General features: G+C 48.7%; 1 protein-coding gene across 1 annotated transcript in view; it reads right to left on the bottom strand.

Annotated features, from left to right (window-relative positions):
- msh2 (mutS homolog 2 (E. coli)) overlaps nucleotides 1-26,668 on the bottom strand; it is a 115,813-nt gene extending 89,145 nt beyond the window's left edge. Inside the window, exons 1-3 of the mRNA XM_038813706.1 lie at nucleotides 26,402-26,668; nucleotides 12,643-12,797; nucleotides 11,395-11,673 (exon numbers count right to left, since the gene is read on the bottom strand). Coding sequence (XP_038669634.1) covers nucleotides 11,395-11,673; nucleotides 12,643-12,797; nucleotides 26,402-26,615 — 648 coding nt within the window. The 5' untranslated portion in view covers nucleotides 26,616-26,668. The remainder of the gene's footprint in view (nucleotides 1-11,394; nucleotides 11,674-12,642; nucleotides 12,798-26,401) is intronic.
- Between the last annotated feature and the right edge of the window lie 693 nt (nucleotides 26,669-27,361).

Raw genomic sequence — 27,361 nt, 5'->3', positions numbered from 1 at the left:
TTTTACGCAAAGAGTGGTGAGGCCGTGGAATGCCCTACCTGCAACAGTAGTGAACATGCCAACATTGAGGGCATTTAAAAATTTATTGGATAAGCATATGGATGATAAGGGCATAGTGTAGGTTAGATGGCCTTTAGATTTTTTCCATGTCGGTGCAACATCGAGGGCCGAAGGGCCTGTACTGCGCTGTATCGTTCTATGTTCTATGTTCTATCCCTGGTGTCCTGGTCAACATAAATCCCAAACTCAACGTCACATAAACAGATTTTCTAGTTGCTACCGCATGTTGTTTGTGCGTTCTTGCTGTGTGTAAACTGGCAGCAATGTTTCCTACATTACAGCAGTGACTTCATTCAACAGCACTTCATGACTATAAACCACATTGGGTTGGCCCGACGTCATGAAAGGCAAGATATAAACGCAAGTCTTTCCTTTCATTAACAAATTATCTTCCTTCCCAGGACAATAACAATCTTGATTTTGGAGGGATTATATTAGACTCAGTGGGCAGGCTCAACGCAACTCAGCTTACATTTCAGAGCAAATCTATCCTCACTTGGCCAGCTCGCCCCACTTAAACCTTTTGGGTACAGCTCTTTCTCTCCTTCTTCAGGAGTCCCTCAGGATCGAGGCTGTCTTGCTTCCACTCCAGTTCGATGGGTGCAGAGATCGGAGATGGCTAATGAGTCCAATGTGCAATCATCACACTCTGCAACATGCTGGATCGATGGTGCTTGAAGGGTTGGGCGAATAAGTTGTTTGGAGGTGTGGGCTTTCCTTCCAACGCCTAGACTTCACCTTTGCATGCCACCAAAGAAGTACCGCGATATGTTTGGTGCTTTCCTGAATGAACTTTTGCCATTTTAGTCAGTCACAAGCTAATGTCTCCCCCTCCTCCTCCACATGAATTAACGGATATGTTTGATCACCTCGGGGATGCTTTAAGGACATTCCTAAAGCATTTCCATTGTCCACCGGGGAACCTCTTGCCACAAACACGTTCCAAGTAGAGCAGCTGCTTCAAGTGTCAGATAAAAGAACATGTCCAGTCCACCGCAAATAGTTTGAGAGATTAGCACCTCAATTTGGGCAAGTTGGTTTGAAAGAGGACACTGCTGTCGGATTGCCTTTCTTGTGACTAGATTTGGAGGATCTTGCGAAGGCACCACTGATGGTAACTTCTCCTGTGCTTTGAAATGCCTACTTTAGGTTGACCAAGTCTCATAAGCATACAAGAGTGCAGGGGTCACTGCTGTCTGGTAAACCATAACCTTGTCTTGGATTTGAGATCCTCATCCTCAAATACTCTTTTCCACAAGTCGGACAAAGGCTGAGCTGAAATACTGGAGGCTATGATATATTTCAGCACCCATGTCTACCTTGGACAGGAGGTGGCTCCCAAGATTTGGAAAACGATCAACCTTTTCCAGGTGCTCACCATTGATCTTTATCGAGCACGGAGGTGTTTTGCTGTGGGAGCTGGTTGGAGGAGGACTTAGTTCTTTTTGAGTTAGGAGGTGGTGTGACCTTCTGTCTCCAGGAGAAAGTCCGCCTCATAGAACTGCTGGCCTGTCAAAGAGGTCAGCAGCTCAGCACCACACCAGGATCAGTGACCACTGCCAATATTGCCAGGGATATCGCCAAACACTGGGAAGTTGGGGATATGGTGGGCCCAGGTTGACGGGCCCCACTGAAGGGCTGGGCTTGTTGCACAGGACAGGTGAAGGGTGGGTGCAGGGAGACAAAACTGTGAACATGGGGGTGACTTTGATTCACACAATGGGTTGGGGAAGGAGGCAGCGCCCTTTCACTGACCAGCAGCCCACAGGGTTAAACCTGCTATGTTACATGTCGGGTGCAGGCTTCTCTCGCCACCCATTAAACTGGAGTGACAGTGGGATGAGGCCCTTTATTGTGCATTAATTCCAAACGTAACAGTCTCAATTGCGCCATAGGCAGCCCATCGCCAATGACATGGCGCCCCAATTCCGGGTCAACCCTCGGATGGCCTGCAAGATTCAACCCAAGGGGGTCTTACTACACGAGGAAAGTACAATTCAATAGGATATCAGAACAGAAAGAAATTGGACCAAAGCTGCTTTAATCCTGGGTGACCCAAGATGTGCAAGTTCAAGGTCATAGGCTGCTCTAGCAGTCTTCTTAAGGGAGGGAGTTCAGCCGGAGTATTTAGTTAATAATAATATAATAATCGCTTATTGTCACAAGTAGGCTTCAATGAAGTTACTGTGACGAGCCCCAGTCGCCACATTCTGGCGCCTATTCGGGGAGCGCCAGTACGGGAATTGAACCCTCGCTGCTGGCCTTGTTCTGCATTACAAGCCAGCTGTTTAGCCCGCTGGGCTAAACCAGGATTGGTGTTGTGGAGAAGGGGGAAAAGCTCACATGCAGGCCCAGAAGAAGCAGACAACAGTAGGATGCTTTTCCCAGGAATTAAGCTTACTCTGAAAGGATATTGAGGGCCAGAGGCCCAGACAATGGTTTGAATGCCAGTGAAAGGGTAATAAAGGTCCTTAGCTTAAACATAACAGCATGGTGTTGGTATGAGAGAAAGAGAATTTATTTTCTTTTTTCCTAATAAATTTAGTGTACCGAATTCATTTTTTCCAATTCAGGGGCAATTTAGCGTGACCAATGCACCTACCCTGCACATCTTTGGGTTGTGGGAGCGAAACCCACGCAAACACAGGGGGAATGTGCAAACTCCATATGGACAGTGACCCACAGCCGGGATCGAACCTGGGACCTTGGCGGAGGCAGCAGTGCTAACCACTGCACCACCGTGCTACCCCAGAGAAAGAGAATTTCTGTCAAGACATTTCAGATAGCAGGGTCTCTGATCAATCAATAACTCCTTGCAATCAATAACTCCTTGGAGTGCCAATAAAATCATTTTTCAAATAATGTGCAACACACCAATATCTTGAAGCATTGCTTGTGTAATTTGTGGCATCAGAACTCTGCTCAAACCCACAGTAATTGATTAAAAATGGATATTCACAGCCATCCATAGTGCAGACTACCTGAAATGTACACTAACTCAAACTTTCAAACTAGGGGGCTGGTTTAGCACACTGGGCTAAATCGCTGGCTTTTAAAGCAGACCCAAGCAGGCCAGCAGCACGGTTCGATTCCCAGACCAGCCTCCCTGAACAGGCGCCGGGAATGTGGCGACAATGTGGTTACTTTTCACAGTAACTTAATTTGAAGCCTACTCGTGACACTCAGTGATTTTCATTTTCATTTTACTTTTCAAACTAAAGTGGACATAAATTTTGCAATCTGACAAAAAAAAAGAGAACTTGGTTTCTTTATAAAACTGACAGCATATTGTTTCTGTATATAAAAAAATGTACCCAAACACAATTGGTGTATGCATGATGCTTAAGCCATGAAGGTCAGAAAACGCCTATGGAATATGTTTGAGAGGCTAAACAGCCGATGTCCCAGAACCTGATCTGTGAGGACTTTGAAGATACCATCTGCATTGGTTGTGTAAATGGGGTGCTGTAATCAGCTAGATTGCTGAGAATTAGTAAGAGAAAAACCTGACCAAACTCCGGCTCCTGATCTCTAGCTAGTTGACCTATGATGGAAAGTGTCTGTATGCAGACATTTCTTTCTCCTTTTTCCAATTAAGGGGCAAGTTAAGCATGGTTTTCTATCCCTCACCCCACTGAGTGTCTATTGCCGTTAAATAGTTCTGCAACAAGCTCGGAGTTTAAAAATAAAAAAGGTTATTTAATTTCACACGTAACCTCAACATAAATACAATATCTCACACACTTGTTCTCTCACACACAAAGTTAGATACAGATACGGTTATGTACATTTACACATTATAGTTAGCTCTAGTTTCTGCTTTACAATCCCCGATGGCGCAGGTGGTGGACCTGTAGTTTCGTAGGATGTTTTAACGGTGAAGCGAGGATTTTTCACAGAATTTACAGTGCAGAAGGAGACGATTTTGCCCACAGCATCTGCACTGGCCCTTGGAAAGAGCACTCTACCGAAGCCAATGCCTCCACCCTATCCCCAACAGCCAGTAACCCCACCTACACTTTTTGGACACCAAGGGCAATTTATCATGGCCAATCTGCACATCTTTGGACTGTGGGAAGAAACTGGAGTACCCGGAGGAAACCCATGCAGACACGGGGAGAACGTGCAGACAGTAGCCCAAGTCGGGAATCAAACCTGGGACTTTGGAGCTGTGAAGCAACTGTGCTAACCACTGAGCTACCGTGCTGCAAAGCAAGAGTTCACAGCAGGCTGCGGTTTTTTGTGGTCAAATTTCTAGTTACGGGCAGAACTAATGGTTTGAATGGCTTTGGTGACTCTAGCTGATAATTTCTAGCTGTGCATTTATGTACGCCTTCTAGCTGTGCATTTATGTACGCCAAGACGACATGGTTGTCTCACCATCTGACTTTTCATAATTCAAAGTCTTTTCAAATAAGGGGCTGATGTTCATATTGATTTCACACACTGTTATGGTTTAACATCTTCGAGATTCAGCCAGTCTAGTCTTCCATTTACACCTCCCGCTGCCTGGGGAAAGCGGGCAGCATAATCAAAGATCCCTCCCACCTGGCTTACTCACTCTTCCAACTTCTTCCATCGGGCAGGAGATACAAAAGTCTGAGAACAAACACGAACAGACTCAAAAACAGCTTCTTCCCCGCTATCACCAGACTCCTAAATGACTCTCTTATGGACTGAGCTCATTAACACTACACCCTGTATGCTTCATCCCATGCGGGTGCTTATGTAGTTACATTGTATACCTTGTGTTGTCCTATTATGTATTTTCTTTTATCCCCTTTTCTTCCCATGTACTTAACGATCTGTTGAGCTGCTCGCAGAAAAATACTTTTCACTGTACCTCGGAACACGTGACAATAAACAAAATCAATCAATCAGTCTAGTTTAGATGGGGAAAACCATAATACAATGGAAGGTTAATAGAGTCCAATCACTTCTATCTGCCACAAATTGAGTTTCGCCCTTCCCTTTTGTCCAGCATAAAGCAAGGAGACAGGCAGTCTTTAAATTCTATAATCCTTTTATATTGACCCATCTTTAAACAAAGAAATGTGTGATAATAATATTTATCTTTATTGTCACAAGTAGGCTTACATTAACACTGCAATGAAGTTACTGTGAAAAGTCCCTAGTCGCCACACACCACGCCTGTTTGGGCACACAGAGGGAGAATTGAGAATATCCAATTCATTTAACAGCACGTCTTTCAGGATATGTGGGAGGAAACCGAAGCGCCCAGAGGAAACTCACTCAGACATGGGGAGAGCGTGCAGACTCCACACAGACAGTGACCCAAGCCAGGAATTGAACCTGGGACCCTGGAGCTGTGAAGCAACAGTGCTAACCACTGTGCTACCGTACCGTGAATCGCAAACTTCTTTGGCTGCTTCATCAATAAGTCAGAAGTGGGGATGTTCGCTCATTACGTTCAGCACCATTCACAACTCCTCAGATACAGAAGCAGTCCATGTCCATATGCAGCAAGACCTGGACAACATCCAGGCTGGAGTTTATAAGTGGCAAGTTACATTCCAGTGCCAAGCAATGACCACCTTCAACAAGAGAGAATCTACCCATCGTCCAATGACATTCAATGCCATTACCAAATCACCCACCATTTGCACCCTGGAGTTAGCATGATCCAGAAACTGAACTGGACCAACCATATAAATACTGTGGCTACAAGAGCAAGTCAGAGGCTTCAGTCCCTGTCTTGCTATGAAATGTCTGGGCCCACCTCACTTCAGTTGTTCTCTTCTCCCGATTCTTGAGCTAGTTCGTCTTCCTTCTCCCCTCAAATAGCATCTAGCAGTTTGTGCACCGCAGTTAACAAACCATCACTAGTGTAATGACATGAGTTGATTGCAGTTTGGAACTCGTGTTTGGCAGTTCATAAAGGGCGGCACAGTGGTTAGCAGTGCTGCCTCACAACGCCAGGGACCCAGGGTCAACTCCAGCCTCTGTGGAGTTTGTGGACACGTTCTCCCAGTGTCTGTGTGGGTTTCCTCCCGATACTCCGGTTTCCCCTCACAGTCCAAAGAAATGAAATGAAAATCGTTTATTGTCACGAGTAGGCTTCAAATGAAGTTACTGTGAAAAGCCCCTAGTCACCACATTCCGGCGCCTGTCCGGGGAGGCTGGTACGGGAATCGAACCGTGCTGCTGGCCTGCTTTAAAAGCCAGAGATTTAGCGGAGTGAGTGGATTGTCCATGCTAAATTGCCCGTTAATGCCCAGGGATGTGCAGGTTAGGTTCTGGGTTACGGGGGTAGGGCGGGGGAATGTAAATGGACAGAGTGCTCATTCAAAGGGTCGGTGCAGACCCGATGGACCGAATGGCCTCCTTCTGCACTGTAGGGATTCCATAAATCCTTGGACCTGTTTGGTAAAGTTAAGGCTCAGATGTAGCGGTGGGAAGCGGTGAAGGAGGTGGAAGGTCACTGGTTCCATGCTGGAGAGGGCAGAGTTCAGAAGAAGCTGTGGAAGCTATTTATAGCTAAGTGCAGCCAGGAAACTGGAGGCCAAAGAAACCCATCGCAGCTCCAGATCAGTGATGCAAGCGGACTGCAAAAGAGCCAGTAATTAGGTGCAAGTGCAACTTTGTGAATCCCAGGGCAGTCTCAGAAGAGACTGAACCATTGGGAGGTGAACAGTCGTTCAGGCAGTCCAAGTTAGAGCAGCTTTTTTTTTTTAAATTTTTAAAATATTTTTATTAAGGTTTTGCAGAATTATTCATAATAAAACAGTAGTAACAATAAAAACAAAACAAAATAGAATGAACATTAACATAGTGCAGCAAAAGTGAATATACAATAATTAAATAAACAGTACCCCATGCTACCCAGTCTTCCCACACCATCCCAATGAAGCACTCACCCACCCGCCCCCACGGATTGCTGCTGACATTTTAATTCTCCCCGAGGAAATCGACGAACGGCTGCCACCTCCGAGAGAACCCTAGTGTAAACCCTCTTAAGGCAAACTTTATTTTCTCAAGGCTGAGAAACCCAGCCATGTCTTTAACCCAAATCTCTACACTCGGGGGCTTCAAGTCCTTCCACATTAATAAAATCCGTTTCCGGGCTACTAGGGATGCAAAGGCCAAGACGTCGGCCTCTTTCGCCCCCTGAACTCCCGGGTCTTCTGACACTCCAAAGATCGCTATCTCTGGACTCGGCACCAACCGTGTGTTAAGCACCTTGGACATTGCCCTCGCGAACCCTTGCCAGAACACTCTAAGCTCCGGGCATGCCTAAAACATGTGGACATGGTTTGCAGGGCTGCCCTTGCACCTCATACAACCGTCTTCTACCCCAAAAAACTTGCTCATTCTCGCTGCCGTCATGGTGCCCGGTGGACCACCTTAAATTGAATTGGATTGAGCCTGGCACATGATGAGGAGGAATTAACCCTGCCCAGGATCTCTGCCCACAGACCCGCTTCCAACTCCTCACCTAGCTCCTCCTCCCATTTGCCCTTGAGCTCCTCCACCGGGGTTTCCTCTGCCTCCTGTAGTTCCTGGAAGATATCCGACACCCTCCCCTCCCCCAGCCAGGTGCTGGAGACCACCCTCTCCTGTATCCTCAGTGGCGGCAGCGTCGGAAAGGCCACTACCTGTTTTTGCAGGAAGACTCATGCTTGCAGATATTTAAAGGCGTTTCCTGGCGGCAGATAAAATTTGTCCTCTAGCGCCTTCAAACTGGGAAAGCTTCCATCTATGATCAGATCCCTCCACCCTTCTGATGCCTGCCCTCTGCCAGCTCTGGAACCCACCATCCATCCTACCCGGGACAAACCTGTGGTTGTGCAGCTATCTGGGATGGCCACTTCCAGAATACAAAATGGATGTTTGCAAAGACTATAGGGAAACATGGACAATGCTAAGTAAGCAAGCAGGCACAGAGCCTGGATGCGTATTGAGAAGGCAACTCCCAGACGAGACTGAAACTGTAGGTCAATTAGCATATTGATGGCCCATCTCCGGGAACAAAGGAATGACATTTAAGTAACCGATACTAAGGCAGAAACCCCGGTGCCAGAAAGATACAAACAAAGCCAGGGCAACGGCCACCTAAGACACGCCCAGCCATCAGGGCACCCACCCCTTTATTGGTCGAGATCGATACCGATGATCAAGATGCGGTCCAATTAATTGGGGCCAAGTTCAAGGCCCGCCCAAAAGCGCGCAAAGCCCCTTTGGATATAAGAAGCCCCCGAGAGAGAATCGCTCTCTTGGACTTGGCTCTCGAAGCGGAGAGACCCGTCCACCAGCTGCACCAGAAGCAAGTAAGTCCAAGGTCAACGCTCGCCATCAGACGGACGACCTTAGCTGTTCTCCTGTTACACCTTCGCACCCAACAGCCTCAGATCCGAACAACGGCCATTGTTCCTCTGACTGAGTGGGCACCCGAAGTTAAGTGTAGACGTTAGCGTGAAAGATAGTTTGGTTTATGGTATTTGTGCATGAGTAGATATTAGTGTGTGTGTAAATAAATAGTATTGACTTTGAACTAACTGGTGCATTGGTTCTTTGATCAGTATTCGGGTTTGAACCTTGTGGCGAAATAGAAAGATACCTGGCAACTCTAGAGAAAAACAGAATTAGGATTAAGGAAGGCGACCGCTGTATTTATACCCAGATAAATATAGCAACAGTTGTTAAATATTGGGGTCTATCTGGACCTCCACCTTCTTGTACCTCCTCCACTGTCCCCAGATCCGCAGTGTCGCCCCCACCATCGGATTTACGGAGTAACGGGTCGGCGAGAACGTCAAAGGGGCCGTTATCAAAGCTCCCAGACTAGTACCTTTACATGACGCCACCTCCAGCTGCTTCCACGCCAACCAACCCCCCCATCGCCCACTTCTTAATCATGGCTATATTGGCCACCCAGTAGTAGTTGCGAAAGTTCAGCAATCTCAATCTCATGTGATCTGCAATCTTTAAATGTGTCTCCGGAAGCATTGCTACGTCTGCCTTTAACCCCTTTAAATGCGCGAACACATGCGCTCTTTTGACCAGCCGATTCAAACGCCTCACATTCCACGTGATCAGCCTGGACGGGGGAGGGGAAAGGGAAAAGGGGGGAGGGAAAAGGGAAGAGGGAAAAGGGAAAAGGGGGGAGGGAAAAGGGAGGAGGGAAAAGGGGGGAGGGAAAAGGGGGGAGGTGTCGCCACCCCACCCCCAGCCGACTAGCCATCGCCCTTTTTTGGCCAACCTCGAGCCCGCGCCCCTCACTTCCTCGAGCACCCCCACAGGGAGCCACCACCCCCGACCCTGAATTGGTACCCCGAAATTGATACCTCCTCTGTCAGCGAAGCAGCATCCCCCCTCCCCACCACCCCCCCCCCCAACAACCCCACCACCCAAAACCCCCCAGTCAAGCACCAGCTAAGCACTTGCTCACTTCCCACTACGCTCCCAAGAGTCAGCTGACCCATGCTGACCCTGGCAGCTCCCGCCCCTGGCGCCGATCAGACTGTCACCTCATCACCTCATTGTCCAGACCCCTCTCCCCACATGAATAAACCAATTTAGCTACCTCTCCAGCCTCAGTGAGTAAATCGTAATAAGAAAAGAAAAACAAACAAAAAGACACTAAAATAGCCCGGTGAGGAGACTTACTGAACCAAGGCTGCAACTTCCCGAAAGATCGCACTAAGTACAGGGCCCCCCCCGGCCGCCGCCCCCCCCCCCCCCCCCCCCCCCCCCCCCCCCCCCCCCGCCGCCCCGCCCCCCCCCCCCCCCCCCCCCCCCCCCCCCCCGCATTTCAACTTTGCCGAAAACACAGAACCCTCCAGCACCACCACAGCCCTTACACGCACCCAACATTGTATACAATCTTATATTAAAACGGTATCGTTACCCAGCCCCACCACCGCATTCCACCAAAGCTTAATTGTCCTTTAATTCGAGTCCAGCTATTCTTGTTTGACGAATGACCACGTCTCGTCTGGCGTCTCAAAATAGTGATGCCGTTCCTTGTATGTGACCCATAGCCTCGCTATGAAGAGGGTCACCTTCACCCAGTTGAATCCAGCACGTCTCTTGGCCAGCTCCGCACACAGGTCCTGGCAGATGCGTATCACGCTGTTCTCCCACCTGCTGCTCCGTTCTTTTTTAGCCCACCGCAAGACAAGTTCCTTGTCCGAGAAGCGATGAAATCTCACCATCGTGGCCCTCCATGGTTCATTTACCTTGGGCTTCCTTGCGAGGGCTCTGTGCGCCCCGTCCAGCTCCAGGGGTCGAGGGAATACCCCCGTCCCCATCAGCGTCTCCAGCATTTTGGACACAAATGCTCCCGCATCCGACCCCTCAACACCTTCGGGGAGGCCCACAACTCTCAAGATCTGCCTCCAGGGCCTGTTTTCTCGGTCCCCCAGCCTCTCCTGCCACTTCTTGTGGAGGTCATCCTGCGCCTCCACCTTAAGGGCCAGTACGACCAACTCGTCCTCATGGTCGGATAGCTATTTGGTCTATTGATGCCTTCATCGGGGCCAGCATGTCCTTTTTAAGATCAGCACAGCAGCTCCCATGGAATTCCCGTTGCTCCTGTGACCACTGCGTCCATGCTCCCTGGTCTATACCGGCCGCCACGTTGTGCCTCGGCACCCGCTCCGCACGCTTCTGTCTGCTGGGACTTAAATGCTTCACCCGGCCACTCCTGGTCCAGCTATTCATACACCAGAAAGGGAATCCTTTTTGGCAGTGTTCGCTTCACCAATCTATCCCAAAAAGTTCATGAAAACTCCTGGGAAAAGGTCCGAGAGTCCGTTTGAGGCGGGAGCACCAAATGCGCAACCGACTCCTCCATGGCCGCCACCGGCGTTAGAGCAGCGTTTAAAGGAGTTCAGAGGCTAGATCTTTGAAAGTGAGGAGCTGAAATCCCTCATGAGGGAGACAGTGTTTTAATGAGATTTTCTGACTCGTGGTGGTCACTGGCATCTAGATGTGCTGCTAAGAAATCTGTGGGATATGTCTTGGTTGCATCTGCCATTTAACCTGCAAAGTGGGGTGTTCAACCACAGTTTGCCTCTTAATCCCCATTTATCTATGTTAATTGTGAATTCGAGTACAAGATATTGTAGGGCATTTTACTTTCCTGAATTTGCATAGAAACGTTTATGGTTTATCTAAAACTGTGACTTTATTCTTGTGGCTTTATTCCCCTAATGGGTTACCTAGGATTTCAAGCTTTAAACAAGGGGTTACCGATTCCTAACTGGATTATAACACAACACTAAATATTAGCTCTGCAAGTCAGAGTGGAAATTAAAATTCACATCATGCTTACTCATTTGCACTGAACATTAAATAAAGCCAGAAATTTACCTGTCGAAGTTTAGTGATATCTCCTGCAGCCTCACCACCTGATAACACACATTCCTTGGGCCCAATCTGCACCAGCAGAGCCTCCAGATTGGAAAACTGATCATTGTCCGGGAACTCGCACACTCCCAGCTTCCGAAGTGTGGAGTCAACGTAGCCAACACCAACTAACCTCTGCCCATCTGCAGTGCCCAGTTTGACACCCACTACGCCAGCTGCAGTAGACATATCACTGTTGCCAAAAAGAATCTCTTCAAATTGAGTGAGGTTACCCGGTGAGGCCTGTAGTGAAAAAAAAGGTAGAAAATTGGATTTTTAACCAGGTAATAAATCCAGGGACTGTCAAATTACAAATACATCACAATTTAAAAATCCCCTCTGAATGTTGATTCCGAGGCAAGGGCAGATTCACAGCCAATGGGATTATCTGTGCATCACACATTTTTGCCACAAAAACACACCTTAAAGATGATAAATATAGGAACTTCGGACTGGAAGTGGGATCAGGCTATTTAGTCCCGTTCCACCATTTGATAAGTTCATGGCTGATCTGGTTGTGGTCTCAACTTCACTTCCTGCCTGCCCCCCCATTATTCTTGATTTCCTCATCTACCAAAAATATATCTAACTCTCCCTTGGATAATTTCAATGACTCCAACTACTTTTTGGGGGAAGGGAATTCCACAGACTAACAACCCTCAGAGATGAGAATTTCAAGGTATTTGCTTCAAAATTAGCCCTACTCTATTTCATCTCATTCACCTTTCTTATTCCTCGTCTGACTTTCTCTCTTGAAATGTTAGTGCTATTATACCATTCGTAGTGATAATCCTGGTTATCCTTCTCACTACTGCCCTATTGCAGATCTGTGTGTAGATCTTAAAACTAGGAAAGCTGCCAATCGCCTGGTACAATCCATGATCAATATTGTTTCCACCATAGACATTCCATCAGCGAGTTTATTGCTTAGAGCACACAACTCTGGAATTCATTTCTTGAACACTTTGGTGAATCACCCGTTATTGCCTTAGGCATTTCCATGGGCTGCATCCAATACTTGACTATCATGGAAGCTCTTTTAACACCTGTTTTCACATCATAGAGATGATGTTTAAAAAAAAAAGTTTGCCATTTGATAAGACAATTGCTCTTTTTTCCCCCCACCCGCCATCACAAAAGTTATGTATCAAAAAAGTTTAAAGAGTGGGAGTTTAAAACTATTTACCAGTCTTATTGTTCACCAACACTTACCTTGCAGGCCAAGTACCAATCATTCTCCTTTGAGGACTTACTCGCAACTCTGTTCCTATAAACCTCCACACGATACTGTCGGACCAACAGAAGATCCCTGACCACAGATTCAAAGTTCATTTTACTGAGTACAACACTTTCGACCTTGTTGTTTCCTGCAAAAAGAGGGAAAACAATGACCACTACAATTTTTCTTCTAATAATCTTACCACCCCCCCTCCACCCATGATTCTGGCTGAGGGCATTCCACAGCCACTAATTCATCCAACTGATAATTCTTTATGCGAGTTTAGACAATAAAATATGAGCATCTATCCCACCCATGGTCTGACCTAAAAGTGACTCCAGATCCACCATAGCTGGAAGGGTCGAGAGCTTCAAGTTTTTAGGTGTACAGATCACCAACAGCCTGTCCTGGTCCCCCCATGCCGACACTATAGTTAAGAAAGCCCACCAACGACTCTACTTTCTCAGAAGATGGAGTCAGCTCTGCCCAAGACCGCAGGAAACTACAAAAGGTCGTGAATGTAGCCCAGTCCATCATGCAAACCAGCCTCCCATCCACTGACTCTATCTATAATTCTCGCTGCCTCAGAAAGGCAGCCAACATAATTAAAGAACCCCTCGCACCCCGGACATACTCTCTTCCACCTTCTTCCATCAGGAAAAAGATATCAACGTTTGAGGTCACGTACCAATCGACTCAAGAACAGCTTCTTCCCTACTGCCATCAGACTTTTGAATGGACCTACCTCGTATTAAGTTGATCTTTTCTCTACACCTTGCTATAAATTATATTCGGCAGTCTCTTCTTCCTTCCCTATGTACGGTATGCCTTTTTTGTACAGCATGCAAGAAACAATACTTTTCACTGTATACTAATATATGTGACAATAATAAATCAAATCAGCAATGTGGTTGACTCTTAAATGCCCTCTGAAAATGAGACCGTTAGTTCAAGGGCAATTAGGGAACGGTAACAAAAGCTGACCTTCCATGAAACAACAAAGAAAATAGGCAAAGTTTCAATCCAATATTTCATCCACAGGACGGCCCCAAAGGGGAGGCAGTGGCATATTAGTATTGCCGCTGAGCTAGTAATCCAGAGGCCCATGGTAATGCGCTGGGGACCCAGGTTTGAACCTCACCATGGCCGATGATGAAATTCAAATTCAATAAAAATCTGGAATTAAAACTATGACCATGAAACCATTGTTTTGTTTTTTTAATTTAGAGTACCCAATTCATTTTTTCCAATTAAGGGGAAATTTAGCATGGCCAATCCACCTACCCTACACATCTTTGGGTTGTGGGGGTGAAACCCACGCAAACACGGGGAGATTGTGGAAACTCCACACAGACAGTGACCCAGAGCCAGGATTGAACCTGGGACCTCGGCGCCGCGAGGCAACAATGCTAACCACTGCACTACCATGCTGCCCTCCATGAAACCATTGTTGATTGTTGTAAAAACCCATCTGGTTTTTCAAGGGGCAGCACAGTGGCACAGTGGTTAGCATTGCTGCCTACGGCACTGAGGACCCGGGTTCGAATCCCGAATCCTGGGTCACTATCCGTGTGGAGTTTGCACATTTGCCCCGTGTCTGCGTGGGCTTCACACCACAACCCAAAAGATGTGCAGAGTAGGTGGATTGGCCATGCTAAATTGCACCTTAATTGGGGAAAAAATTAATTGGCTACTCTAAAAAAAAATTTTTAATCCTGATTTTTCAAAAGTGACGTGGAGCATGTGGAAGTAACTGATTGGGCGAGTACAGTTGGGTGAGTACAGTTGAATAAGTATTTACTACTTATATCACTTATAGTTTGTAAGATCTTTATTTTGTGGTTTATCGTTTGTAAGGGCTATATTCTGTAGAAACGAGGATCAAGGAAGAAGGGCCCTTGAGTAATTATTATTATTTGATTTTAAATATCTTCCAAAAGATTTAATTTAAAGGGGTGCCATGGTGCTCTCCTCCTGTTGTATGTTGGAAGCCTGGAACATTTCCAGTGCCCAGTGCCAGCATGGATTCAGGAAGTGCCTCCAGCTGCAGCTCCCGAAGTTTGGGAATTGGAGCTGGAGCAGTGGCTAGGGCAGGGGTGGGCAAACGTTTCCGTGCAAGGGCCACATTCAGAAATTCACAATTTTAAAGGGCCGCATAGTATATTAAGTAAAATAATTAATATTTAAAATAGCCAAAATAAAAGGTTTTTAAAGAAAAAAAAGCAATTAATTTTTATTAATTAATATTTTTAAGTAGAAACTTCACATGAAACACATGTTGTGCCGAGCAAAGATCACCCTACTCAAGTCAACATATCCACCCTATACCAGTAACCCAACAGCCCCCCCCCATTACCCTTAAAATTAAAAAAAAAAAAATTTTTAAGAATTTTTTTTTAATGTCTTCATCTTGGTGGGCCGCATAAAGACCTTTGGCTGGCCGCATGCGGCCCGCGGGCCGTAGTTTGCCCACCCCTGGGCTAGGGACACTGTGGAGCATTCACGAGGCAGATAGCTGGTGCAGAAAGGTGGTCACACCGCAGGCTAAGACTCCACAGGCAGGAAGAGAATGGGTGACCATCAGGCTGAGCAAGAGGAATAGCCAGGGAGTGCAGGAATCTCCTGTGGCCATTCCTTAACTGCTGGGGTAGGATGGCACAGTGGTTAGCACTGCTGCCTCACAGCACCAAGGAACCGGGTTCGATCCTGGCCCTGGGTCACTATCCGTGTGGCGGTTGCACGTTCTCCCTGTATCTGCGCGTGTCTCACCTCCACAACACAAAGATGTGCAAGGTACAGGAGTGGCCACGCTAAATTGCCCCTTAATTGAAAACGAAGAATTGGGCACTTTAAATTTTTTTTTAAAAGATACTGTTGGAGGGAATGGCCTCTCAGGGGAAAGCAGCAAAAGCCGAATTTTTTGCACCATGGTTAGCTCTGCTGCACCAGAGAGGAATAAAACGTGTGGGAGTGCAATAATCATAGGGAATTTAATTGTAAGGGGAATAGATAGGTGTTTCAGTGGCTGCAAACAAGATTGCAGGATGATATATTACTTCCCTGGTTCTAGGGTCAAGGATGCCTCAGAGCTGCTACAGGACATTCTGGAAGGGGAGGGTGAACAGCCAGTGGTTATGGTACATATCGGCACCAATAAAGTAAGTAAAAAGAAAATGAGGTTGTAAAAGCAGAATATAGGGAGTCAGAAAGTAAGTTGACAAGTGATCCCTCAAAAGGTAGTGATCTCAGGATTACTACCAACGCTGCATGGCTGAAGAGATGGTGCAAGGGAGAGGGTTAGAAATTTCAGGGACATTGGGACTGGTTCTAGGGGAGGTGCAACCAGTATAAATTGGACGGGTTGCACCTGGGCAGGATCAGGATGCTCGAGTGGTTAGTGAAGGTTTAAACTAAAATGGCAGGGGGATGGGATCCGAAGCAAGGAATCAGAGGAGGGGGAAACAGAGAGAAGTACAAAAGACAGAACGTGGAATGAAGAAAATGATAATCAGAGAAATCAAGTATCAAAATCAACAGGGCCACAGTGAAAATGTGAATGGGGCAATGAATGTTAAAAGGGCAAGCCTCGCCACTAGCAATTGTGCATAAAGCAGCAAAAAGCTAGAGGGGGATCCGAAGGGGTGGCAGAGAGCACAGAGTCTCACTCTATGCCGATGACCTGCTCCTCTACATTCCGGACCCAAAAAGCTGCATGGACGGAATCATCGCGCTCCTGAAAGAGTTTGGCGCCTTCTCAGGCTACAAACTCAACATGAGCAATAGCGAGATCTTCCCTGAACACCCACTCGGAGAGGGGGGGGGCAGCACTAACGGGACTGCCATTTAAACAAGCCCGACACAAATTCCGCTACCTGGGGATCCAAATAGCCCATGACTGGAAAGGGATCCACAAATGGAACCTCACCAGTCTGACGGAGCAAGTAAAAAAGGACCTGCAAAGATGGAACACACTCCCACTCTCCCTCGCGGGGAGAGTCCAAACGATCAAAATGAACGTACCTCTTCCTATTCAGATCCATCCCGATCTAGGGGGGTTGTGTGAGTGAAATGCTAGGATCCCAAAGAAGGTCCTACAAAAAAAACAAACTCGGGGGGTGTGTGTGCTAGCCCTCCCAAATCTACAATTCTACCACTGGCCGGAAACGGCCAAGTGAATAAGAGGGTGGATCAAGGTGCCAGAAGCCAAGTGGGTGTGCGCTGAAGAGGCCTCCTGCATGGGGACCTCCCTCCTGGCCCTCGCCACGGCAGCATTCCCATCCGCACCCAAAAAACACTCCAGTAGCCCGGTGTTGATAGCCACCCTCCAATCCTGGAACCAACTACGGCAGCAACTTGGCCTGACCAAAATATCGGACAAAGCTCCCATCTGCTCCAACCATAGGATCACACCAGCGCTGACTGACGCCAGCTTCAAAAAGTGGGGACAGGACAGAGGGGCACTGACAGTCGGGGACCTATAAACGGACGGCAGGATCACAACACTGGACGAACTGACAGAGAAATTCCAGCTAGCCAGGGGGAAAAGAGCTACGGTACCTGCAACTCAAAAACTTCCTACAAAAGGAGATAAGGACGTAACCACAACCGCCACGAAATACATTACTGGAAGAGTTACTGGACGCAAGCATACTAGATAAAGGAAACTGTCGCAACATATATGACCAAATGGTAGAAGGCGGACACCGTACTGGACGCAACAAGAAAGAAATGGGAGGATCTGTGGGTTTAAATAGGGTGGGGACTCTGGAGCGAAGCACCCCATAGGGTCAACTCCACCTCCACATGCGCAAGGCTCAGCCTTGCGCAACTAAAAGTGGTGCATAGAGCCCACTTAACAAGAACCCGTATGAGTAGGTTCTTCCCGGAGGTGGCGGACAGATCTGAACGATGCCCAGCCAACCACATGTTCTGGTCTTGCCCCAGACCGTAGGGCACCGTGGTGGGGATGAAAGTGGAGCCATGCCCGAAGGTGGCGGTCTTCGGAGTATCGGACCAGCCAGATCTATTCCTGGGAGGAGTTCGGACATCCTTGCCTTTGACTTGCCGATCGCCCGCCGTAGAATCCTGTTCAGCTGGCGGTCAGCAGCACCACCCAAAGCTGCAGACTGGCTGTCCGACCTCTCAGAATCTCTCCAAATGGAGAAAATCAAATTCGGCATCCGAGGGTCAGGTGACGGCTTCCACAGAACGTGGGAGTCATTCATGCAATTGTTCCGGGACCTGTTTGTGGCCAACGAACAAGCAGAAGAATAGCCAGGTAGCCAAGAATCAGGGGAAAGTAGCCAAGGCGGGGGAGGGAGGGATAGACCGGGGCAGGGTGGTGGGGACAGCTAAACCTTAGAGGAAAGGAGAAATGCGGGGGGGGGGGGGGGAAAAGAAGGGCGGGGGTAAAGAGTGAAGAGTCAGGGAACAACAGAGGAGAACCAGAGAGGCAGGGAACTGATAGCCAGAAGGAGGGCACGGGAAACGATAGCAAACTTGGCATCTCCAGGAACAGAGAGCCAGGAGAATCCAGGCGAAAGACAAGGACGAATGGCTGATGCGGAGGTGAGCGCGAGACGACGGCAGCGAAACCCGTCCGGGAGAAGCAAGTGACAACACCAGACCCATTCGAGTATTGCCCTCTGTAATTATTTCTCCTACACCCAAATGTATATCTACCTCCCTAGTACCCCCCTCGCCCCCCCCCCCCCCCCCCCCCCACAGATGCCTACTTATGCGTTGTAAATAACATGAATGAAATGAATGAAAAATGAAATGAAATGAAACATTGCCAATTGTACAGAGTTGCTGCTGTTGAGCTGGTGCATACCGTACCAGTTACTTTATTTTATTTTTTTATTTCTTTCTTATTAATTTTTTTTTGTATGTGTGTGTGCGCCCTTCTCTTCTATATCTGTGTACATAACGGTAAATGTACTTTGTTCAAAAACCCAATAAAAAACATTTATAAAGAAAAAGGCAAGCCTCAAGGCTTAGTGCCTAAATATACAGAGCATTTGCAATGAAGTGGTTGAATTAATCGTGCAAATACATGTAAATAGGTACGATAAAGCCAGGGTCATGGAGGCTTGGCTGCAGGGTGACCAAGGATTACAACTGAACATCCAGGGGTATTCAGTATTTAGGAAGGACAGACAAAAAGGAAACGGTGGTGGGGTTAAATTGCTGGTTGAAGAGATAATGAGCACAATAGTGAGAAAGGATATTAGCTCCAACAATGTGGAATCTGTATGGGTTGAGTTGAGAAACACCAAGGGGCAGAAGTTTTAGTGGGGGCTGTATATAGACCTCCAAACTGTAACGGTAATATTGGGGATGGCATTAAACAACAAATTAGAGACACAGGTAATAAAGGAACATCTATAATCATGGGTGACTTTAATCTGCATATAGATTGGTCAAATCAAATTAGCCACAATGCCGTAGAGGAGTAATTCGTGACATATGTATAGGATGGTTTTCTGGGCCAATACGTTGAGGAATCAACTCGAGAGGCCATCCTCAACCTGGGTATTGTGTAATGAGGATGGAATAATTGGCAACCTAGTTGTTCGAGGCTGCTTGGAATATGCGACCATAATATGACAGAATTCTTCATCAAGATGGAAAGTAACGTAGTTGATTCTGAGACTAGGGCTCTGAATCTAAATAAAGGACAGTAAGAAGTCTTACAACACCAGGTTAAAGTCCAACATGTTTGTTTCAAACACTAGCTTTCGGAGCAGGTTCATCTGAGGAAGGAGCAGTGCTCCGAAAGCTAGGGTTTGAAACAAACATGTTGGACTTTAACCTTGTGTTGTAAAACTTCTTACTGTGCTCACCCCAGTCCAACGCCGGCATCTCCACATCCTAAATAAAGAAAACTATGATGGTATGAGACGTGAATTGGCTATGATGGATTGGGGAATGTTACTTAAAGGGATGATGGCAGATAGGCAATGAAAACATTCAAAGAACGTGTGGGTGAACTGCCTGTCTGGTGCAACATGGGAAATGTGGCTGAATCATGGCTTACAAGAGAAATTAAAGCTGGTATTAAATCCAAGGAAGAGGCATACAAATTGGCCAGGCAAAAACAGCAGACCTGAGATTGGGAGCAGTTTAGAATTCAGCAAAAGAGGACAAGGGATTAATTAAGAAGGGGAAATAAGAGTACGAGAGAAAGCTTACGGGGAACATAAATGCTGACTGTAAACGTTTCTATAGGTTTGTGCAGAGAAAAAGATTAGTGAGGACAACTGTAAGTGCATTAGAATTTATAATAGGAAACAAAGAAATAGCTGACTGACAAAGAAATGGATGAGCAACAAAGTATATCGTTTGGTTCGGTCTTCATAAATGAGGACACAAATAACATACCAGAAATGTTGGGGAACGCAGGATTTAACAAGAGGGAGGAACTAAAGGAAATCAGTATGGAAATGGTGTTGGGGAAATTGATGGGATTGAAGGCCAACAAATGCCCAGGGCCTGATAATCTACATCTCAGAGTACTTAAGCAATAAGCCCGAGAAATAGTGAATGCATTAGTGGTCGTCTTCCAATATTCTATGCTCTGGAACAGTTCCTGCAGATTGGAGCGTAGCCAATATAACCCCACTATTTAAAAAGGGAGGTAGAGAGAAAACAGGGAATTATAGACCAGTCAGCCTAACGTCAATAGTGTGGGAAATGCCAGTCCATTATAAAAGATTCAATAGCAGAGCACTTGGAAAACAATGGCAGGATTGGACAAAGTCAACATGGATTTACGAAAAGGAAGTCATTCTCGACAAATCTATTGGAATTCTTCGAGGATGTAGCTAGTAAAGTTGACGAGGGGGAGCAAGTGGATGCGGTATATTTGGACTTCCAGAAAACTTAAAACAAGGTCCCACATGAGAGATTAGCGTTTAAAATTAAAGTACATGGGATTGGGGGCAGTGTATTAAGATGGGTAGGAAACTGACCCCATGTCGGGAGGGATCGGGTTTTGGCGGGAGTTGCCGGGGTCAGCAGAAGTCAGCTGACTCATGGAAGTACCATGGAGGGTGCGTCGCAGCTATGAGGGGTCCTAGCCTTGGGGGGGGGGGGGAGGGGGGGATACCGGGTTGCTGCTGGAATGGCCAGGAAGGAGCTGGTGTGGGTTGGGGGGGGTAGAGGAGAGGCGTTATTGTCATGGGGAACGGGTCGGGCAGGGTGTGCTGGCCTGGGGCGAGCAGTCGATGAGCTATGGCTAGTCGGCGGGGGAGAGGGGCGGGGTGCCCTCTGATCCGGCTGATCACCTGGAACGTGAGGGGGCTGAATGGGCCGGTTAAGCGGGCTAGGGTATTTTCTCATTTGAAGAGGCTGAAGGCGGACGTGGCTATGCTCCAGGAGACCCACCTGAAGGTGGCTGACCAGGTTCGTCTGAGAAAGGGGTGGGTGGGGCAGGTTTTCCATTCAGGATTAGATGCGAAGAACCGGGGGGTGGCGATTCTGGTGGGGAAGAGGGTGGCGTTCGAGGTGTCTGAGGTGGTGGCGGACAAGGAGGGCAGGTTTGTTATGGTGAAGGGTAGGCTGCAGGGAGAGAAGGTGGTGCTGGTAAACGTGTATGCCCCGAATTGGGATGACACTGGCTTTATGAGGCGTATGTTGGGCCGCAACATACATTATGAGGCGTATGCTGGAGGCGGGGGGCCTGATCATGGGGGGAAGACTTTAACACGGTGTTGGATCCCCCACTAGACCGGTCCAGTTCAAGGACGGGTAGGAGGCCGGCAGCGGCCAAGGTGCTGAGGGGGTTTATGGACCAGATGGGAGGGGTGGATCCCTGGAGGTTTGGGATGCCAAGGGCGCGGGAGTATTCCTTTTTCTCCCATGTGCATAGGGTTTACTCCCGAATAGATTTTTTCGTTCTGAGCAGGGGATTGATCCCGAGGGTGGAGGATGCCGAGTATTCGGCCACAGCAATTTCAGACCATGCTGGGTCGATCTGGAGATGGGGGAGGTGCGGGACCAGCGCCCGCTGTGGCGTCTGGACGTGGGGTTGCTGGCTGATGAGGTGTGTAGGAGGGTCCGGGGAAGTATTATGGGGTACCCTTGAGGCCAACGATTAGGGGGAGGTCCGGGTGGGGATGGTTTGGGAGGCTCTGAAGGCAGTGATCCGGGGGGAGCTGATTTCCATCCGGGCACATAGGGAGAGGAGGGAGAGGGAGAGACTGGTGGGGGAGCTCCTAGATGTGGATAGGAGGTACGCAGAGGCCCCGGAGGAGGGATTGTTGGGGGAACGGCGTAGCTTGCAGGCCAAGTTCGACTTGCTGACCACCAGAAAGGTGGAGACACAGTGGAGGAAGGCGCAAGGCGCGGTTTATGTGTATGGGGAGAAGGCGAGCAGGATGCTGGCGCATCAGCTCCGCAGGCGGGATGCAGCTAGGGAAATTGGTGGAGTGATGGATAAGGGTGGGAATGTGGTGCGGAAGGGGACAGAGGTGAACGAGGTCGTTAGGGACTTTGACAAGGAACTGTACCGGTCAGAGCCACCGGTGGGGGGGGGGTTGGGGGGATGGAGAGCTTTATGAACAGGCTACGTTTCCCAAAGGTGCAGGAGGAGCTGGTGGAGGGGCTGGGGGTGCCGATTGAGTTGGAGGAGCTAGTCAGGGGGATTGGTCAAATGCAGTCAGGGAAGGCGCCGGGGCCGGGTGGGTTCCCGGTGGAATTTTATAAAAAGTATGCGGACCTGGTGGGCCCCCTGTTGGTGTGGGCCTTCAATGAGGCATGGGAGGCATCGGGGCTTTGCCTCCGATGATGTCACGGGCGCTGATTTCTTTGATCCTGAAGCGGGGTAAGGACCCCCTGCAGTGTGGATCATACAGGCCAATCTCGCTCCTCAATGTGGATGCTAAGTTGCTGGCGAAGATCCTGGCCACCAGGATAGAGGACTGTGTGCCAGGGGTGATACATGAGGATCAGACAGGATTTGTCAAGGGAAGTCAGCTTAACACGAATTTGCGGAGGTTGTTCAATGTTATTATGATGCCAGCGGTTGAGGGGGAGGCGGAGATAGTGGCGCTAGATGCAGAGAAGGCCTTTGATAGAGTTGAGTGGGGGTACCTGTGGGAGGTGCTGGAGAGGTTTGGATTTGTGGAGGGGTTCATCAAATGGGTATGGTTGTTTTATGAGGCCCCGATGGCGAGTGTAACTACTAATGGAAGGAGGTCAGAGTACTTCAGGCTCTACCGTGGGACCAGACAGGGGTGCCCCCTGTCCCCCTTGCTTTTTGCACTGGCAATTGAACCTCTGGCTATGGCGTTGAGGGAGTCGGGGAGGTGGAGGGGTCTGGTGCGGGGTGGGGAGGAACATCAGGTATCGCTGTATGCGGACGACCTGCTGCTGTATGTGATGGACCCAGTGGGGGGGAATGCCGGGGGTGATGGAGCTGTTGGCTGAGTTTGGGGGCTTCTCGGGCTATAAGCTGAATCTGGGTAAGAGCGAGGTGTTTGTAGTGCACCTGGGTGATCAGGAGGAGGGAATTGGTAGGCTCCTGTTTAAGAAGGCAGTGAAGAGTTTTAGGTACCTGGGGGTGCAGGTGGCCAGGAGTTGGGGGACTCTCCACAAGCTTAATTTTACCAGGCTTGTGGAGCAGATGGAGGAGGAATTTAAAAGGTGGGACATGGTGCCGCTATCGCTGGCAGGTAGAGTGCAATCCGTCAAAATGACGGTGCTCCCGAGGTTTTTGTTCCTTTATCAGTGCCGCCCATCCTTATCCCTAGGGCCTTTTTTAGGAGGGTGACTAGCAGCATCATGAGCTTTGTTTGGGCGCATGGGACCCTGGTGGTGAAGAGGGTCTTCTTGGAGCGGGGCAGAGACGGTGGGGGGCTGGCGTTACCCAACCTCTCGGGGTATTATTGGGCGGCCAATGTGTCGATGGTGCGCAAGTGGGTGATGGAGGGGGAGGGGGCAGCATGGAAAAGGTTGGAGATGGCATCCTGTGGAGACACAAGCCTGGGGGCCCTGGTAACGGCGCCGTTGCCGCTCCCTCCTACGAGGTATACCACGAGTCCGGTGGTGGCGGCTACCCTCAAGATTTGGGGGCAGTGGAGGCGTCATAGGGGGGCAGTGGGGGGCTCGATGGAGGCTCCGCTAAGGGGGAACCATCGGTTCTTCCCGGGGAGAATTGATGGGGGGGTTCTGGGATGGCACAGAGCGGGCATCAGAAAGCTGAGGGACCTGTTCATTGACGGGAGGTTTGCGAGCCTGGGAGAGTTGGAGGAGAAATTTGAGCTCCCCTGGGGAACATGTTCAGGTACCTGCAGGTAAAGGCGTTTGCTAGGCGGCAAGTGGAGGGATTCTCTTTGCTGCCCGCGAGGGGGGTGAGGGATAGGGTGTTTTCGGGGGTCTGGGTCGGGGATGGGAAGATATCTGATATCTACAAGGTAATGCAGGAGGTGGAGGAGGCGTCAGTAGAGGAGCTAAAGGCTAAGTGGGAGGGGGAGCAGATCGAGGATGGGACATGGGTGGATGCCCTGGAGAGGGTTAACTCTTCCTCCTCATGTGCGCGGCTTAGCCTCATCCAATTCAAGGTGCTGCACCGGGCTCATATGTCCGGGACTAGGATGAGTAGGTTCTTTGGGGGCGAAGACAGGTGTGTTAGGTGTTCGGGGAGTCCAGCGAACCATGCCCATATGTTCTGGGCATGCCCGGCACTGGAGGAGTTCTGGAAGGGGGTGGCGAGGACGATGTCGAGGGTGGTAGGATCCAGGGTCAATCCAGGCTGGGGACTCGCGATTTTTGGGGTTGCGGTGGAGCCGGGAGTGCAGGAGGCGAGAGAGGCCGGTGTTTTGGCCTTTGCATCCCTAGTAGCCCAGCGGAGGATCTTGCTACAGTGGAAGGATGCGAGACCCCCAAGCATGGAGACCTGGATCAATGACATGGCGGGTTTTATTAAGCTGGAGGTCAAATTCACCCTGAGGGGATCGGTACAAGGGTTCTTTAGGCGGTGGCAGCCTTTACTCGACTTTCTGGCTCAGCGATAGGGAACTATGTCAGCAGCAGCAGCAACCCAGGGTGGGGGGGGGGGGGGGATGTTGACTGTGTTTATTTTATTTTATTTATTTTCAAGTTCTCTTGTTGTTTACCGGGTTGTGGGGGGGGGGGGTCGATATATGCGTTGCTACTGTCTTGGGGGTGTTATGCTTATTATGTTGTTTTATTGCTGTTTGTTGTTATATATTTTGTAAAAAAAATTTCAATAAAAATTATTTTAAAAAAAAAGATGGGTAGGAAACTGGTTGGAAAACAGAAAACAAAGAGTAGGAATGAACAGGTCTTTTTCTAAATGGCAGGCAGTGACTCGTGGGATACTGCTGGAATCAGTTTTAGGACCCCAGATATTCAAAATTTAAATCATGATTTAGATGAGGGAACTAAAATGTAATATCTCGAAATTTGCAGATGACACAAAGCTGGGTGGGAGGGTGCGCTGTGAGGAGGATGTGCTGTGAGGAGGATGCTGAGATGCTTCAGTATGATTTGGACAAGTTGAGTAAGCTGGCAGATGCAGTATAATGTGGATAAATATGAGGTTATCCACTTTTGTAGCAAAAGCAAGGAGGCAGTTTATCTGAAATGAAATTGCTTGTCACAAATAGGCTTCAACGAAGTTACTGTGAAAAGTCGCCACATTCCGGCACCTGTCCGGGGAGGCTGGTACGGGAATTGAACCGTGCTGCTGGCATGCCTTGTCTGGTTTAAAAGCCAGCGATTTAGCCCAGTGTGCTAAACCAGCCAGTGAATGACTACAGATTGAGGGGGGAATGTACAGTAAGACCTGGATGTCCATGTACATTTGCCGCTGAAAGACTGCAAGGGGTCACAGTCTAAGGACAAGGGGTAAATAATTTAGGACTAAGATGAGGAAAAACTCTTCACGCAGAGTGATAAGCCTGTTGAATTCTGTACCAGAGAAACCAGTTGAGGCCAAAATATTGGCAGTTTTCAAGAATCATTGATGACGACTGACTAGATGCCCATAATCCCGAATTCAGCTATAAACATGCACACTAAACATTCCCATTACCATCTTTAAAAACATATTCCCTATCAAGCTTTATGGATTAATGCTCCCACAAGGTGCTCAGTCAATCCACCTGCAGATTGAATTTGGCAGGTGCGACAAGTGGAAATACAAGAAGCCAGCATGATTTATGAAATGAAAATCGCTTATTGTCACAAGTAGGCTTCAAATGAAGTTACTGTGAAAAGCCCCTAGTTGCCACATTCCAGCACCTGTTCGGGGAGGCTGGTACAGGAATTGAACCGTGCTGTTGGCCTGCCTTGGTCTGCTTTCAGCCCTGTGCTAAACAGCCCCTACAGCACAAGGTTCCCAAGTTCGATTCCCATCTTGGGTCACTGTCTGCACGTTTTCCCCCATGTCTGCGTGGGTTTCCTCCGGTTTCCTCCCACTAATCCCGAAAGACGTGCTTGTTAGGTAATTTGGACATTCTGAACTGTCCCTCATTGTACCTGAACAGGCGCCAGAGTTTGGAGACTAGGGGCTTTTCACAATAACTTCATTGCAGTGTTAATGCCAGCCTACTTGGGACAATAAAAATTGTTATATTATTATTAAAAACAATAGAAACACTGATCGCTTGGACCACGAGGGCAACTTGTCCCAATAATGATGAATGAGAATCCGCCATGAGCAGCTCCGGCCTGCGAGAGGATTCCCCCCCCCGCGCCCGCGGCCCGGCCCAACCCGGCACCCACCCGATCCCAGAGTCTTGATCACTCCGTTGGTTTTGAAGACCTCCTTGGCGGCGAACAACGCGTCCTTGCCGTGCACCGTGTAGTAGTCGTTGCGGTCAAAGACGCGGAAGGTGGTGTCGGGTTTCTCGGGCATAGACCTGTAGAAGGCCACGAAGGCGCCGCCATCCTGCCCGCTGTCCGCTGCGGACAACCGATCCCGGGGCTGCACCGCCATCTCACCCAGTACCCAGGTCAGAGGTCAGCCACCACAGCGCGCGACAAGAAGGAGGGGGCGTTGCCACAGCGTGTGGGCGGAGCCACTGGTCAGCCGCCGCAGCGCGGGACAAGCAGGAGGGGGCGTGGCCACAGCGTGTGGGCTGAGCCACTGATCAACAGCCGCAGCGCGGGACAAGCAGGAGGGGGCACGGCCACAGTGTGTGTTGAGGAGGGTCACAGGTCAGCCGCCGCAGCGCGGGAGAATCAGCAGGAGGCGGGGCCTCAATACGCAACTGGGTGGGGCTCACTGGCAAACTGCACCATTGTGAGGTCACAATCCCCAAGCTACTGCAGTGGGGAATTGTTTACACTCATCACTGGATCCTTTTCAGTCTTTACTCTTATCTCAGTCCAAAGGAACCATGTTTTTATAACTTACATGTTGAAAGGTTTTGGCAGAAGTTTGGAAGGTTATGCTCTATTGCACAGATATTGTGATTAGCTATTTGTCATTTTCATCAAAGCAGTCATGTTTTCCGGTAGAAGCCAAGCACCTCTTCACATTCCCCTTGCAGTCAGGACCAGGGGAATTCAGAACCAAGAACAAAGAAATGGCCGAGGACCTAAATTTGTACCTTGTCTCTGTCTTCACAAAGGAAGAAAGGAATAATGCACTGGAAGCTCCGAGAAACACAAATTTTAGTGAGGAGCTGAAGGAAGTCAATATTAGCAGAGAAATGGTTTGGGGCAAATTAATGGGATTGA

Source organism: Scyliorhinus canicula, chromosome 1 (genome assembly GCF_902713615.1).
Source record: "Scyliorhinus canicula chromosome 1, sScyCan1.1, whole genome shotgun sequence".
Lineage (NCBI taxonomy): Eukaryota > Metazoa > Chordata > Chondrichthyes > Carcharhiniformes > Scyliorhinidae > Scyliorhinus > Scyliorhinus canicula.
This window is presented reverse-complemented; position numbering and strand designations above follow the sequence as displayed.